Source organism: Chrysemys picta, chromosome 15 (genome assembly GCF_011386835.1).
Source record: "Chrysemys picta bellii isolate R12L10 chromosome 15, ASM1138683v2, whole genome shotgun sequence".
Classification (NCBI taxonomy): domain Eukaryota; kingdom Metazoa; phylum Chordata; order Testudines; family Emydidae; genus Chrysemys; species Chrysemys picta.
Window position 1 is genome coordinate 7337417 of NC_088805.1, and position 17309 is coordinate 7354725.

At 45.1% G+C, this 17309-nt stretch overlaps 1 protein-coding gene across 4 annotated transcripts in view; it reads right to left on the reverse strand.

Moving 5' to 3' along the window:
- Positions 1-9210: 9210 nt before the first annotated feature.
- TBX5 (T-box transcription factor 5) overlaps positions 9211-17309 on the reverse strand; it is an 81319-nt gene continuing 73220 nt past the window's right edge. For 2 of the 4 annotated variants that reach the window (XM_065568290.1, XM_065568291.1), the window contains exon 9: positions 9211-11489. In XM_065568290.1, coding sequence (XP_065424362.1) covers positions 10909-11489 — 581 coding nt within the window. In that variant the 3' untranslated portion in view covers positions 9211-10908. Of the gene's footprint in view, positions 11493-17309 lie in introns of all 4 variants that reach the window. The other 2 variants (XM_024108093.3, XM_024108095.3) reach the window with 2 other exon arrangements.

Consider the following 17309-nt stretch of genomic DNA (forward strand, 5'->3'; position numbering starts at 1 on the left):
TATTGTGAGCAATAGAAAGATCACGCTTTAATCTCTGGACTGGTGCAAATAATCTGATCCAACTCGTACTGACCTGATGTTTTAGTGTGGGAGAAAATGTATTGACAGGCCTGGATTAACCAATGTACACTTAGTGCCCTTGGAAAAGGCCCCCATATTGGGCGGGCCCTGGCCACCAGACTTGGGTCAGTGGTGTTGCGACCTTGCACATGGGGTTGCAGGGTTTAGCCTGGCCATCCCTACATGGGGGAGGGGGCTGACTGCACCAAATCTGAGTGAATGTGGGGGTCCCCCAATTTCCATAGTACTCAGGTCCCCAAAAGTATTTAATCCCTCACTGCGTATTGACATGAGCCATAATTATCATAGTGACAGGAAGCCCTAGTAAGTTCCCTGCAGCTTTTGGGATCGATCTCTAATGGGAATGACATCCTGAGAGTAATGCAAACATTAAGAACAGGAAGTTAGAATAAAATATTAAACTCTGAGACCCAGCTCCTCAAAGGTATTTAGAGGCCTAACTCTCATCGATTGCAATGGAACTAGGTGTCTAAATGCCTTTGAGGATCTGGTCCTGAATTTCCGGCTTGTGTGGGATCATGTCGGACCCACAGAACCCAATTCTGTGCTGACCTACATTCCCTGCAACTCTTCTTACTTCAGTTGGGCTGCAGGCCAGGTAAGTCTTTAGAGATTTATGGCCTTAAAACTGTTTTAACGTCATTGATTGTGATACAGTTCAGGATATGCACACGTACAGGATGGAGTTAGAAGAAGCACGCAGTGTTGGCCTAATGCTGCTCTCCCTGAACTCCCAGGCAGTTTATTGAGTGGGAGCAGAGATAAGCCAGCACTGTGTACTTATGAAAGTCCTACCCACAGTTCCTGCAGAATAAAAGACGGTTGCCAACTCTTAAATTTTGTTGCAAGTCTGGCAATATTTGACGTTCTCTGTAAATCCCCAGCTCCTGGAGGCAAGTGATTACATGAGAATCTCAGCTTTCATTTTTAACAAAGCAAGTATTTAGCCTTCGAGGTTGCAGAACAAAGCTTGAAAACATGAAGCAAGTGGCCTCTAAATGCTAAAAAAAACCCAGAAAGCAAAATAAATAAAAAAAATTAGAACCCCTCCCCCCCCACCCACACACACAGACAAACAATCAAATCTTTTTTTTTTTAATATCATAATTTTTAAGTCTAAATTTGGGCTGGGTGGTGGGGGTGACTCATGATTTTTGAATGCTTAAGGTAGGCAATCCTGCACTGCTACTTTTACAACTCAGTTACCTCCCTAGCTGTAATATCCATAGACCAAATCTTGAAGTCCTCACTTAGGCAAAATTCCCTATGAAAATCCGTGGAAGATTAGACTGCTTAAGAATTCAGGATTTATCCCCATGTGTCTAACTGCCAGGAAATGCACAGCGCCTGGCTATTCCCCGTTTTTTTATACATAAATTCCCAGACCTCAGGGGACAATGCATTTCAAGGGGATTATTGCATGACTGAGATGGTCAAAAAGTCAGTCTGCCTTAGCTTTGTGCCTTGTACTAATATTGAAAGCATGCTATAATCCCCCCAACATGCACAGTCCACTCGCCTGCCTCATTCACCACAGATCAGGCAATGCACCCTACAGCAGCCAATAAAAGCATTTACAATATATATTTGTCTCACATGAGTTCTAAAAATCAAGAAACCCACCCAGTCCCTTTGGCACCTGGGCTGAGAGTTCTGGGCCAAGTGAAACCCTGACACAACTAATCTGTGTATAACTGGACCGGGGCTAGTTTAAACTAAAACTGTCACTGCAGTGTATATGGTGAGTTCCACTTTATATCAGTGTTTTCTGTGAAAAGAAAAGGAGTTTTTGTTGCTAGATTAAGAAATACATATTTCTGGAATAAATTTACCTACGTACCAAAGCTGTAACAAAGAGTTTTTGCTATTTAGCTATCATCACAGAGAGCAGAATTTAGTGATATATTCAAAACAAAATCCCAAGACACATGGCACTCACCTGGTTTCTAATTTCCTTACAAATTCAATGCACAATCCATTTTTCAGGAGGTTGCTGGCATTCATGAGCTTTTCGAGGGAACTTCGGTTTAGTTTTGAGCCAGCTTCATTCACAATCTCCCTTCAAAGCCAAAAGGAACTCAGACATTTTTGACTGAGTTATTTGGGGTTACTCGAGTCTGAAACTTGAAGCAGTTCTCAGCGGGTGTGAAAAGATGGGGCTCAGAACTGAAGGACGTGTTCAGATTAGACTCAGTGAACCAAAAACAATGGGTTTCACTCAACTCTAGATAAATGCTGTGCATGAGAGGGGGTGTGCAATAGGACTAGGCGTGTGGTGGTCCTGAGTTCCAATCCTGGTTCTTCTATTCAGCCACTCTGGCTCTGGATAAGTCATTCTACTTCTCTGCATCCGTTTCCCCATTTGTAAAATAAGAATCAGAATGTCCGTATCTTCCACAAGCCATGTTGTAGCTAATGCTTTAGGTCTTTGATTCCAATTGAAATGATTGAGAGGATCAGGTGTTTAGCACCTATGGAAATCAGCCTTCAGGTGTCTGAAGTTGGGCACCACGCAAACTGAAACCCCCAATTAATGAGCACCTTGGAAAATGACGGTTCTGTATGGTAAATGCTAACGATTATGATGTTATGATCTGGGATGATAAAGGCTCCATTTCTGAAACACTGCTTAAGCACCTGAGTAGTCCCATTTAAATTAAAGTGAACCATGTTTAGGGCCCTACCAAATTCCATGGTCCATTTGGGGCAATTTCACAGTCATAGGATTTAAAAAATCATAACTTTCATGATTTCAGCTATTTAAATCTGAAATTTCACGGTGTTGTAATTGTAGGGGTCCTGACCAAAAAGGAGTTGGGAGGGGGTTGCAAGATTATTTTAGGGGGGGTTGCAGTATTGCCACCCTTACTTCTGCACTGCTGCTGGCGGGGCGCTGCCTTCAGATCTGGGTGCCCGGCCAACTGCTGTCGCTCTCTGACTGCCCAGCTCTGAAGGCGGCGCAGAAGTAAGGGTGGCAATGCTGCGATCCCCCCTAAAATAACCTTGCAGCCCCCTAGGGTGACCAGATGACAAGAACAAAATATCGGGACACATGGGGGGGTGCAGCCACAGGCTCACCCCACCCCACTAGAACCATGGGGGAAGGGGGATACAAAGCCTGAGGAAGCCACAGGTTGGGGGCACATGGCTCCGGACGCAGCCCCGCTGCAGGTCATGGGCTCATGCCCTCACTCCAGCCCTGCTGTAAACCACGGGTTGGGGGCGCATGGCCCCGGCTCCGGACGCAGCCCCCCTGCAGGTCACGGGCTCACGCCCCCACTCCAGCCCTGCTGCAAACCACGGGTTGGGGGTGCATGGCTCCAGCCCCCACCACAAGCACATGACCCCAGCTCCCGCCTGCAATCCCGCTGCAAGCCACAGGCACAGGGACCCAGCCGCAGCCCTGCTGCTTACCTGGGGGATGGTTCCCACCACTGGGAAGCACCCGGCAGGTTCTTCTGGCTCCTAAGGTCAGCAGGGGCCAGCGGGGTCTCCACTCCACGTGCTGTGCCTGCCACAAGCACTGGCTGCATCTGCCATTGGCTGGAAGCTGTGGGGGCGGGACTTACTTGGGGGCGTGAGTAGCACGCAGCACTCCAGGGTCAGGGGCAGCCAGGGGGGGTCTGCGCCCTGTCCGTGCCCGCAGCTCCCATTGGCCACGATGGAGCCAGCGCTTGTGGTAGATGCAGCACACAGAGACACCCCCCCAGCCACCCCTGTGCCTAGGGGCTGTAGGGTCCTGCTGCCCGCTGTTTCCTGGGATCCCCACTGCTGGGACCCCAGGTGGGTTCTCACCAGTGTACTCCTCCAGCCCCGAGCCAAAATATCAGGACAAATGGCGTCCTGACCGTACATCAGTCAGGACGTGGGACAAACAACTAAATATCAGGACAGTCTCGATTTTATTGGGACCTCTAGTCACCCTACAGCCCCCCTGCAACTCCCTTTTGGGTAAGGATCCCCAATTTGAGAAAAGCTGATCTCCCCCTTGAAATCTGTATAGTATAGGGTAAAAGCACACAAAAGATCAGATTTCACGGTCCATGACACATTTTTCATGGCCATGAATTTGGTGGGCCCTAACCACATTGTTAAGTACCTTGCTGATATGGAGCCAAACTCAGAAGTCGGCTCAAACCAGAACACATTGTCCAAGTCCCCCTTGTAAATTTAGGGATGTTCAGATCTAGCTCTGAACTCATCTTTCTAAAGGGTCAGATTGCAACACAAAATCCAAACAATCCCAGAGTTTATGGAAGTTCAAATTTGGACCTAAGTTCAGATTTCAATTTGCATCCCTGAACTTTGGGAAAGTCCAGAAACAAACTCTGTGTCCCAGGATTGTCTGTATATAGAATCTGTATTGCCAAACCCAAACATTCAAAGCTCAGGAGTCAGCCCAGTCACCCTTCACCCCCCCCACACCAAAAAGCCCTCCAAAACAAAACCTGAGATTGGTTTAAAAATCACAAGATTTTTTTTTAATAACTTATCGGGGTTCTCTTTCTTTGACTTCTGGCTTTTCGGCACTCAGGTTGCATTTTCAGGCTTTACTCCACAGTCATGAAGGCTAGAAACGTACTTTCTTTAGAGAAAAAGAGCAGCTGAGATTCTCACCTTATCACAGGCTTCCGGGAGCTGGGTCTTTAAGTAAAATGCCAAATATCCTGAGACTTGCGATGAAATAGTGAGAGTCGGCAACTCTGAGAGAGAACTCCAGTGTTTTGCATTCCATCAAAGACAAGTGCAAGATGCCTTGCTTTTGTGTTCATTGCAGGAATGAAGTAAAGAAAGTCACTCGTGTTCTTAGAGCTGCCAACTCCAGCAGGTAGCCCAGGGAAAGGAGACCTGCACCACAGCTACGGAGCTGTAGCTATTGGCATTTGACGTTTGAAAGGAGGCTGGTGTAAGCAAACAAAGAGACCTGTGTTTGCCCCCTCTGTGCCTCCGCAGCCCCTGCAGGCAGAAATTGTGTGATACGCAGGGAATATTTTAGCCCAGGAAGGCAGCTGAAAAAACAGAAGGCTCACGACCACAGCTCGGGCAATGTTTAAAGACACATTTTTCCAGTTACAGGGTAGAGCAGAATGCATGTATTGATCAAGATGAACATAGAAAGCACTGGTTTATACCCAGTGGTAATGCACCAGGTTCATTTCCCAGCTGCTCACGTGTGCAGATTGCTCACTCCAAAAATGCCAGCAAAGGGGATGGTGTTGTGGTGAAGGTGCAGGGCTTAGAGTCCGGAGTCCTGGGTTTTATGTTTGGTTGTGAGGCTGACTTCCTGTGACCTTGATTGAGCCATTGAACTTCTCTGTGCCTTAGGGTCTTCATCTGTCAATTGGGGTGATACCCTCCTTCAAGGGGATGGGCCAGGCTTGGCTCTGTTCTTGACTTTGCTAGCTGGACCCGATGGGTCATTGAAAACTATGGATTAGATTACCATTTATTGTTTGTCTTTTCGAAAGAGTGAAACCCAGCTCCCAGTGTATTTCAGGGGAACTGGGCGTCTAATGCTCTTAGGACCCTTTGCAAGTTCCAGCTTTCATCATTTTCCAAAAGCCAATATGGTGTGTTCTGGGGATGGGCTTGAGACCAACAAATTCATTCCATTGTGGCCTGAGCCAGTTTGGAAGACAGTCCAGGATTGCAAGGCTCAGTTACTTCCACTTTTGTCTAGTTTTATTTATGCCATTCATTCCCCCCCTCTCCACCTCACTCTGCCAGCGTTGGCCTGTCTGATCTCTTCTCAGAGACTTTAACCCTCATGTAGCGAATCATAGAACCATTTGGGCTGGAATGGCCATCTGCTGGGGCACCTAGTCCATCCCCTGCCCCAAAGCAGGAGGAGTTTCATTATGCCCAAGCGTCCTCAGTTGCAGAATATCTAATCCAGCCTTGGAGATGATGATTTCCACATCCTCCTTTGGCTGCTTTTTTCAATGGCCTAAATTGTTCCTCTGCAGATTTTCCTAACATTTACTATCAAACGTCCCTGTTGTAGTTTAAGCCCTTCAAGAATATAAATCAAGGGAGATTTAGGGGAATCCGTAATAAAATATGGCAACATAAGAGAAACTATCCATATATTTAAAGATCCACATAGCAGTGTTAGGCCATGTCTACACTTACAAGCTAACAGCAGTGTTAGGCCATGTCTACACTTACAAGTTAACAGCAGTGTTAGGCCATGTCTACACTTACAAGCTAACAGCAGCACCACCGTACTGGTACAGCGGCGCCGCTGTAAGAGTGCTCATGTAGCCATGTTATGCCGACGGGCGAGAGCGCTCCCATTGACATCATAAAACCAGCTCAACGAGCGGCGGTAGCTATGTCGGCGGGCGAGCGTCTCGCGCCGACATAGTGCTGTGCACGTAAGCGCTAATGCCAGCAAAAGTTATGTCGCTACGGGGAGTGGTTTTTTTCAGACCCAGGAGCAACAAAAGGTTTGCTGACATAAGTGCTAGTGTAGACACGGCCTTAGTCTCAGCCAGGAGGACATTAAGTATGAAAACTGTGGCCTGCGGCCAGATTTGCAAAGGAACTTAGTCACCGAATTGCCTCTTTAGCGATCTTAGTTCAACGTTTAGGTGCCACTGGCATTCACAAAACCACCCTGCAGCTGCTGCCGAACCCTGAAGGGGCCTAAATCCCCATAGGTGCTTAACTTTCTGCCAGGAGCCATGCACCAAGCTGCCTAAGTCCTGATCCATCCCACAGCTACCATGCTGCTTGGCATCTGAGCTTATGCCTAAATCCTGACGGGATTCTCATGCGAGGCATACCCTCGTCTATCTCTCCTGCAAGGCCCAATCCTGCGCATATTCCCAGAGCACACCCTCCCCACCCTAATCACCAGGGGCAATCTCACATTCTCTGGCCTAATGAATATTTAACACAAGGTGGGACACAGTTTCAACAGGAGAAAACACACACATACACACACACACACACACACACACACACACAAAATAGCCAGTCTCCTGGAGGTTCAGGCACTTCCGTGCAATATGGGAGTTCAAGCCCCTGCTCCAAATCAGGCAGGAGAGGGATTTGCGAACAGGTCTCCTGCCTCCCCAGGGGGTATTCTAACCACTGGGTTCTTGTTTGTAATGAGGAGGGGTCTCTCTGTGGTGTTTTTGCTCCAAGAAGGGGATTCCGGTGGAGGTGGGCACTTTCTTTTGGCCTGTCAGTGTGGCACCTGAGGCCTAGATCAATGGGCATTGGGTGCTTATGTATCTTTGAGGATCTGGGCACTTGCCCCTTTCCTCTGCATTTCGCTCTTGGCTAGCTTAGGTAGCTCACTGCTCAGCTTGTGACTTCTGGGAATCCCTTTCTTAGGCAAAGTGCCCGGGCCCCTAACTCTGGGATCTGAATACCACGGAGCAGCAGGGTGCCTAGGGAGTTAGACGTCGAAATGCTCTGTCCCCTTTGGGAATCTAGCGCTTTTCCTTAAGGAGGGGCAGTAGGCCAAGAGCCAGCAGATCCGAGAGACCTTCTTGGCTCTGACAGCAAGCTGTGCGCCCTTGAGCAAGTCAAGCCACCTCTTCTTTCCTGTCCCGCCATTGGCTGTCTTGGCCATTTAGATTGCAAGCGTCTTGGGGCAGAGGCCGTCTCTCTCTCCCTGTGTTTGTACAGTACCTAGCACAAGCAGGCTCTGATTTTGATTGTGGCCTCTGGGAGTTACCATAATTCAAATAAATAATATATAAGGCACTGTCGCCAACTCTGTCTCAACTTCCCAGAATCCAGGAAGGGATTTCAGTTTTTTCCATTAAGGAAAACAAGGATAAAAAAAACAAGGAAGGAAATTAGTCAAATCAAAAGCCTAAGACTTCTCTTCTGAAGCATGAGAAATAATTAACCAATGTGGGTTTATTTTCCCTAATGCTCTTGCAGATGCAATTTAATTAGTAATTGATCTTGGACTATCTAGGTGCTGATATTCTGGAGGTCTAGCACAGGTTTTATGAAGTAGTGTAAAAATTGAGTAATTCCCAAGGGTAGATTCACTGCTATGAAGAAGACCAGCAAAGGCCTTTGTATATAACTTTAAATCCCCTCAAGCCCTCAGAAGAAGGTTCAAGTGAGCAGTAGGTCTTGTTTTGTCCCTCTGCGCATGGGTCAATTTTTGTGAGTAACAAGGACTCAGAGAGGCGCAACTACAGGACTGAGGCCTAGAAAGGAGCAGCGCTGGGAGACAGTTCCAGGTGAACACAGCAATCTAGTTCAGGCTCTTTTCCAAGGAGTCAGAGGCTCAGTGGGCCTTCTTCCATTGAAGTTAAAGGGAGCCTTTCCACTGCTGTTAATAGGAGCAGAATGAGACCCATCTCAGTTAGAGATGGAGAAGAACTTTTAGGTCATTTCAGTCCATCTCCACTGAGGGAGGCCTTTCCAGTTTGCTCCTTACAATATATTTTCTAGTGCTAGTTTACATCTCCTTTAAGAGATGGTGCTTCTGCCATTTCTTCAGTGAGAGCACGCTGCAGCCTAATAAACCTCATTGGGCCAAAGTCTGCCAACTTTTCCCATGTTGAGCAGCACCTGATTCCAGGCCTGCTCCTTCTGACTTCAGTAGACTATTTGCAGAGTAAAGCTAGTGAAATCTAGCCTCTGGACAGCTATTCGCCACTGGCCCTCCACCAGTGTGATGCTAAGGGTAGGTTATAGGTTGGATATTGAATGGGAAGAGGGAAGAACATGAAGAAGGATAAGCAAAATAAAAGAATATTAAACCAAAAATTACTTGTTATTAAAACCCCTTTTATATTTTGAAAGGAAGCATGGTTTTGTGCTTCAGACATAGAAATGGAACTTGAAAGCTCTGGGTTAAATTCCTGGCTAAACCTCAGACTCCTTCTGTGACCTAGTACAAGTTACTTAACCTCTCTATGCCTCAGTTTCCCATCTGCAAAATGGGGATGAATATTTCCTTTGTACCACCCTGTGCTTGTTTAGATTGTAGGCTCTTTGGGGCAGGAAGTGTCTTTTACTATATGTATGTGCAGCAAAACGGTGTCTCAATCTTTTCCAGAGCCTATAGATGATAGCAAAATACAAATAAATAATAATAATTTAGCTTGTGGTTGTTTGCTAGAAAGAACAGAAAATGGGTGTCTGGGTACCTTATATTCATAGCACCTGGTATTTATTAGACATAAATTGGCACACAAGAATATGGTACAACTAATTAGTAGGGATTTTCTTTTTCTTAGCAACATAGATGTGGTCACATTTCTATAGACCATCCCACATACACACCAACACTCACACACATTCACCCACATCCTCATTCCCCTTCATAATCACGTATACCCTAGTCTCTTAATTAGGGTCACTTTTAATTAATATATATATATAGCAGAGGTTGGGGGGGGGGGGGAAGAAAAGAAACCATACTTGAATTCGAGTATCAATAAAATAAAAAACTCTCAACCAGCTCCGTTGCTGGTTTTATTACCTGTTCGTACTTATTAGCACTCCTGTTTATAAATAAATAGTACCAGTAAAATATTACATCTGAAGAACCCTGCAATAAAAGTTTTTATTTATACACATTTTCTGCTTCCCTGCCACCCCTGTGTTTGCTGCACTTTTAAAACATGTTTTGTTCACTGTCTCATTTAACCTATGTGAACTAGTGTTCATTTTTCTTTTCTTCCTTTGATTTTTGAAGAAAAATAAAGACTGAAAAGAAAGAGATGATTTTACACATTTACATTTTCACCATTCTTTAAGAATGCAGGTTTTTTAAATTTCTTTTGCTGTCTGCAACTCCCTGGTTGGCTCAAGGCCTTGTTTTCTTGTTGCTGTTAAAAGCAGGGCCGACGAGAGAGGGGGGGGAAGCCGGTACAAATTACCGGGGCCCGGTGGTCCGGAATGGGACCCGGGGCCCGGCTTCCCCCTCGTTGGCCCTGTTTAGCCGGTCCACCCTTGCTGGGGGGGCCCGAAAAAAAATTTTCACCGGGGCCCGAACCCACTTTCGGCAGCCCTGGTTAAGAGTTCTCCTGAAGACCAACCTGGCTTTCAAGTTTTTAAGCTAACCCAGGACGTAGGGGTTAAATAAGAGACAGTCAGGTAAAGAGGAAGAAAGAGAGATGTGAAGGGAAGAAGAAAGAGAGAAATACAGAGCCCAGCTTGGCAAGGAAATTATTTTACTAGACTGCTTCTTTTGGAGACAAATTTCAGGCATGTCGCATTTATATTGAAACACAGCACAATGCAGTGAGTAATTGCAATCATGAAACAACACATGGCAGAGGTAGATACCTACTTTTCTGATTTGTGGGGGTGTCATTTGTTTTTGTTTAAAACAAAAATAACACACACTGAAATCCACTCTTTTTAGGCCTCTTTAAAAAGGGACAGTGTCTTTTTGAGATAATTGCAAGAATATATATATATTATTATTATTTATTATATAACAATGTCAACATCAAAAAAAAAAAAGGTAACATCCTAGTTGTTTTCATCCAAGTACTCTGATTGTGTTAAAGGCAGCAGGAGTTGTGTGTTCACTTGAAAACCAGAAGGAATGAGGACACAAGTTTTGTGCAGCAATAACACAAAATTTGTGCAAGTGTCTGGAGAAGGGAATGGCGGGGGGAGTGTGCTGTTTTGTCGATTTTCTTTTGGAACAAAATAATAGAAAAAAGTCACAATGAATTATTATTTAATCTGTGGTTTCAAACAGCTGATTGGATCAGTGTCCATCTCTCGCGTCCTAACTGTGAACATTCAGTTAAAGGAGTCTTGCAGAATATTCTTGTTTGTTTGTTTTCAATTTTTCATGGCTAGATTTCTTGCATTTCCCTTATTGCCTTGTTAGCTGTTCTCGCTCCACTCTGGCACCATGCCCACCCCATGAACAGAGTGGTACTGGTGAGGTGAAAGGGTTCTGGGCACCCCATGGGAATAAAGGAATTCTGCTGGCTGTATGCTGGGAGGAGACTGGATGCCCGTTTGAGGTCCACACTGCCGGATGATGGGCTGGTGAGAGACAGATGTTTGGTGCTGGAACATGCTGTGTGTGTCCCCTATTTGTGGTGATGTATGATTGGCCACACCAGTGAGACGGGGCATAAGAGGACCAGAGGTGAAATGGGCAGAGAAATGCTGGTAGGGTAATCTGTCCATAGGCTGCATGGCAGTCACTGTGCAACTGCTGTAAGATGGTACGGTCGGCCACGTATTACAGCTAATGTCTTCCAGGCTGGGCACAGGGTCCGTGGGGGGAGCAGAGCTGGCATACATACAAGCTTGGCGCTGAGCAGTTTCAGTCCTGTACGAGGTATTCAGGCCTTGCTGCTGGGAGTAACTGGACCTGTAGAAGGGATCCTCGTCTGCTGGTGAGGTTTCCATGTAGGGTTTCTTGTACGGATGCTCCGTGGTGGAACATTCCTCATCTGCTGAGAAATAAAATGCATAGTTATCAATAAGAACATGTTGCCCTGCGTTGAGCCTCCCATCCTAGGATCTTAAAGTGCTTTACAAGGATGGGTCAGTAACATCATTATCCCCGTTTTTTCAGAGGAGAAACTGAGGCACAGCAAGGCGACTTGCCCACAGTTACACACAACTGGGGCAAATTCTGCTCTCAGAGGCACTGCTGTAAAGCTGGAGCCATTCCATGGAGCTGACCCAGATTTACATTGGTAAAACCAAAAATAGCATTCGACCCCAGGTCTCCAGACCTCCCAGATCCCTGCTTCGTATTCTAGAAAGGAAAACAGGCTACAAGATAACCAGAGAACAGCCAGGACAGAATTTAGCAACGGGTAACAAAATTCTGTGCTATGTTAGGTTTTCCACATGAAGTGCCTACAGGTCACCTTAACCTTCGTCTCAGGGAAATCCTTTAGAAATAAGCATGGGAAATATTTATTGTTAGGGTCCAAGTTTATGTGATGCGAGACAGTATGGTCCAATGGATAGTTCATTAGCCTAGGACTGGGAGACCTGGCTTATATCACCTGGCTCTGCCATTGACCCCTTGTGTGACCCTTGGTAAGTCATGGCACATCTGTGCCTCTGTTTCCCTTCCCACCTTTTTTCGGTCTTCTCTGTTTAGACTGCAAGCCCTTTGATCCAGAGACCGTCTCTTGCTATGTGTATGTACAGTGCCTAGCACAATGGACTTCTGATCATAGCTGGGGCTTCTGGGTGCTATTGTAATCCAAATAATACATAATGATATACTTCAGCTATAAATATGGAGCTTACCATAAACCCACCCTGGATTATATTACTGTTGGCTGATCGGAAACATCTAATTTCAGGGTTTACACCCCGAAATCAAGTGTGACAAAAGCAAAAGCAGCGTGACAAAAGCAATCACCACTAAATCAGAAAGAGCTTTTTCCAGGGCCATCTTTGGTTTCTGCAGCATCAGCAGTTGAGTTCGTAGCAGCAAGAGGAATAAGAGAAACAGCTGAGATGCAAATCTCAAATAAATATGTATTTAGTCATAGATTGAAATCCTGGCTCCACTGAAACCAGGGGCAAAATTCCCATTGCTTTCTATGAGAAAGGATTTCACCCGTATTTTTAATGCCAGATGGGACCATTGTGATGCTCTAGACTATGTCCTAGCCTATAACGTCTGGTTGAGCGATAGTTGAGCGTTAGCATCTCTTTTAGAAAGACATCCATTCTTAAATTAAAGACTTCAAGTGATGGAGAACTCACCATGCTCTAAAGAAAGTCTAGAAAATATCCAGAAAAGTGGACTTCTGACGCTGAGTTTTCAGAGAAGGATGCAAACATGAGGGCTGGTCAAAAACTTTCCATCTAAATAGTTTATTGAAACCCCAGTTTTCTGTCAAAGAGTCAGCTTTTCACACACAAAAATTGAATTCTCATTGAAAAATGAAGCACCTCAGAGTAGAAAAGTTTGCAGGTTTTGGCTCAAAATTGAAAAAATTCTATTTGGAATTGTCCCCACAGTGCCTCACAGGAGTTGTATTTTGGGTTCCTCAGGACCCTATTCTCCTCCATGGACTAGGTTACACAGCAAGACTACATTTCCCATGATGTAGAGTGGCCAGAGACTTCCTTGATCCACTGCAGTGGCCCAGCAGGACGGGGAGACCATGGTGCATCATGGGAGTTGTAATCTGGCCTGATATCCAATTCCATAGAGGAGAATCAGGGCATGAGGCACTCAAACTGCAACTCCCATGAGGAACCACAGCAACATTTTTTCAAATAAAAATGTTCAGGTTTGGGCCTAAAAATTTGGGGGTTGGATTATTTTTTTGCCAAAAAGTCAAAATTGTCATGGGGATGGGGGAGGGGAAGAAGGGAAGGGAAGGGGCTGGAATGAACATTGTCAGACCAGTTGTAGTGAAGAGTGAACGTGCAAAGATGCAAGTACCCACCAAAATATGTGTACACACACATTACCTTCAAAATGCATGTGCAACTATCATCTCTGCAAGTGTGTACTGTCCTGCAAATACAAGTCTGCACATAATGTGCCTGCAAAAATCCCCAGGCACCCTGGTTGCCTGCAAAAGCTAGTATTTGCATGTGCTGTCAGACTACATCTCCCATGATGCACCATGGGCTCCCCTCTTGCTGGGACACCTCAGTGCATCATGGGAATCCCTGGCCATGCTACATTGTGGCCGATGTTCTCTTGCCACAGTACCCATCCCACAGAGAAAAATGGAGACATGAGGAAAACATGCAAATGTAGGATCTTGTTGGTGCAACCAGTGAAACACACTTTTACAGGCTTGCCCATAGCTCACTGCTTTGAAAATTGGGATACTTAACAATTGCCTGTATATCCAAATTCATGTACCTGGGGCCAAATTCATTTCTGGAGGATTGCAATCCCATTTTACAGCACTGAAATCCACATTTTAAGCAAACACCAGAAATCTGACTCTCTAGCTATAGATAGTTTACACTGACAATCAGTGGATATTGTACACTTTCAGCTGCACTTAAATCTGAGAGTAGAAGAGAACAGCACAATTTTGGAGGGAAATTTGGGGACTTTTTAAAAGCAGTTAAACAATTATTACTTGGGTATAAACATGCATTATTCTCATTATCATTGATCTGATGGATCTCAGTAGTATTAGAAAAACAACGAGGAGTCCGGTGGCACCTTAAAGGCTAACAGACTTATTTGGGCATAAGCTTTTGTGGGTAAAAAACCCACTTCTTCAGATGCATGGAGTGAAAATTACAGATGCAGGCATTATTATACTGACGCATGAAAAGAAGGGAGTTACCTCACAAGTACTAGATTAATATTAAATTAGTACTAGAATAAAGCTTACCTAGTGTCAGGGAATCATGGACATGATAGCCCTAATCCAGCAAAGCACATAAATTTAAGTCCTTTTGAAGTCAATGAGATTTAAGAACAAACTTAAAGCTAAGCACATGCTTTTGTGCTTTGCTGAATCTGGGCCTATATCAGGAGATGGATTTAGAGTAACATCCTGTCTAACCCTCCTGAATATTTCAAAATTCCGGTCCCAAGAGCCACTACTGAATAATAAGAACACTAGGGCTGAAAAACGTCTTGTAAAATGAAGCATTGTTCTGCTAATAAATTTTTCATCATTAAGCTGTAACGCAGCCCCAGCCATGCTCTGCTGGCACTGGGAAACAGCAGCCCTGGGTTTTACTGTTTATTTTCCTTTTTAAAAAATAGTTGAACTTTGCGTTTTTTCATTGTGCTAAGAATTTGCTTGAGTTACAACCGTAGGTTGTTGATTTTTCCATTTAGTCAGGACATTCTTCTCCCTTCCACAGCAGAACCAGGCAAACCTCTCCAAGTTATATACCCTTTTCCAGATTTACTGTCAGGTGCAGAGAAAAAATAAACCTGACTTTCATTTTGTAAAATCAGGACGTTATAGGTCAGATCCTCAGCTGATGTAAGCTGGCACGGTGCCTGTGAATTCTCTTGACATCAGTTGAGAAACAGGCTCTTTACTTCCACACTTCAGTTTCCCCAAAAGTCTGATACCAGCCCCCCACAAAAGAATTCTACAGTTTATCCTAACTGCTCTCAGTCTGTCCTTTGGTCCATCTTCCCAACCCCCACCCCTGCTCATCCTCTGAACAAGTTCTTCAGTGAGGAATAAAATGCTGGTTCATCTTGAAAATAGTTGCCATTGTGCAGTGCGGAAGCCAGTTCCTCAGCTGGTGTAAACTGGCAAAGTTCCATGGGGCCAGATTCTCTGGTCTGCTCTGCTCCCTTTCCACTCTTCCCAGAGCTCCCCAGCTGGGAGCACACCTGGCATGGAGTCCTGAGCAGGCACAGAGCTGACAGATCAGATTCCTGTGCCTCCCTCCCTACAGCTGGCAAATGGATCCTAAGAAGCCATTGCTATCTAGCACAGTTTAGAGCAACCCCAAGACACCTCTAAACTGTTCGGGGGCCAGGACACAGAATCCAAGAGCCATAATCCTCCTCCAGACTGCTCCCCCACTTCCCAGCCTACAGTGAACGTAGCAGATAATCTTGAGCATTGTCTTCAGTGGAAGTGGGCCGATTTACATCAGCTGAGGAACTGGTCTTGTGTGATTTTTCCTTGATGTTAATAACCTGATAGCTTTCTAATGTATTCATTCTGGCAGGGCCCAGTCCTGCAAGGTGACAAGCACCCTGACCTCTGGCTACCATCACCGGGAGCTGAGGCTGCTAATCATCTCACCAGATCAGTCTATTATGATGGGCAAAGCTCAAAGGTCTGAGGGTTCTGCTGAGTGTGGAGAAGCAGTCAAAGTTTGGGCAAAACTTCTCCAAAGTGTATCCAAGCAAAACGGAGACTACTAAATTAGCTGGAAACTTCGTGAGAACTGGCTTCCTCACAAGGAATTTGGTGCTCCTTTTATTGAAAGGATTTGAGCATAATTGGACCCAAGATTTTCGGTATTTACGACTTCCAGCTGGGTCGTAAATACCACAAGAAGAGCTTTTTAAATGGAATTTGCACGTTTCTACCACTGGTCCCATCCAGAATCAGGTACAAAAATGTAAACTATATGGGCGGTTTTGTATCTTGTGGGTCAGATCCTCAGGGTTTCTCCTTTCAAGTCACTGAGGATCCGGTCCACTTAGACTCAAGGCAACAAAGAATTGGGCCCTGTTTTTGTTTATAGAAAAAGTTTGTCCACATTCATCAGGCTCAAAAAAAAAACAAAAAAAAAAAACCACACAGGTGGGCTCAATTTGAGTTTATGCTGAAGGCTTGAATGCTTTTTGTTATTATTATTGTACTCAATCTAGTTTACCCTCCCTGGGTTTGAATAACAAGCCGAAAGTTATAAGGCCAACAAGAAGTAGCAAAGAAAACAATTCCTGGGAGGAAAAGGGAAGGACCATTTTTAAAATCGCCTAAGCAAGGGTGAATGATGCCTGTATCCTGGGACATGGGTCCAAAGAAAGGACTCACGAATGGACTTCGAGCCAATTGTTCAGCTCGTATAAATCCACTGGTCCAACAATGTCAAGGTCTGCAATACTGCTGTGCAACTCAAAATCGATTCCGAGGCAGAAATGGCTGCAATTTGTATGAAGACTTTGAAGGAGGGAGCCCAAAGTTGGAGCATCCCAGGATGGGGGTTCAAGATCCTATGGAGACAGATACATTCGCTGGGTCAGGTCAAAACCCTTGTTTGCTACAAAGGCAGGGAGGATGCATTTGGTACCTTTGGTGTCAATAGGATAACCATAAGTAACCCCTTAGACTGAACAACAGCCACTGAATTGGTCCTCCTAAAACTCTCAGAAACTGGGATGGTGTATGGCAAAAAAAAAAAAAACGTAAAGGAGAAGTTGTGCGGATTCTATTGAAAAACAGGGCTGTAGCTTCTCTGTCCAGTATGCAGAGAAAACAACAATCCTGCTGCTTCCCAAAGTGAAGGAAGAAATGGGTAGGACGAAAAAGAATGGTACTGAATCGACAGAGGCGTGTGCCCTAATGGTGCCTGTTACGAGAAAAATGGGCATTTCCATATCTGTGAAGACCTACTGAGGCTCGGTGAAGCAGTAAGGAGAGAAAGTCATATTCTTTCCACCATGGACGGTATCGTCTCCAACTTCGCTGGTACAACAATTTGGAGCTAAAAGTAGCTAATCTGTCATCTAAAAACCATTCTCTTTATGAACTACTTTAAACAGACTCTGTGTGGATAAAGCACAGGAATGCACTGAAGTAACTAAAGACTCTGTTGATCTCATCTCTACTACTGCC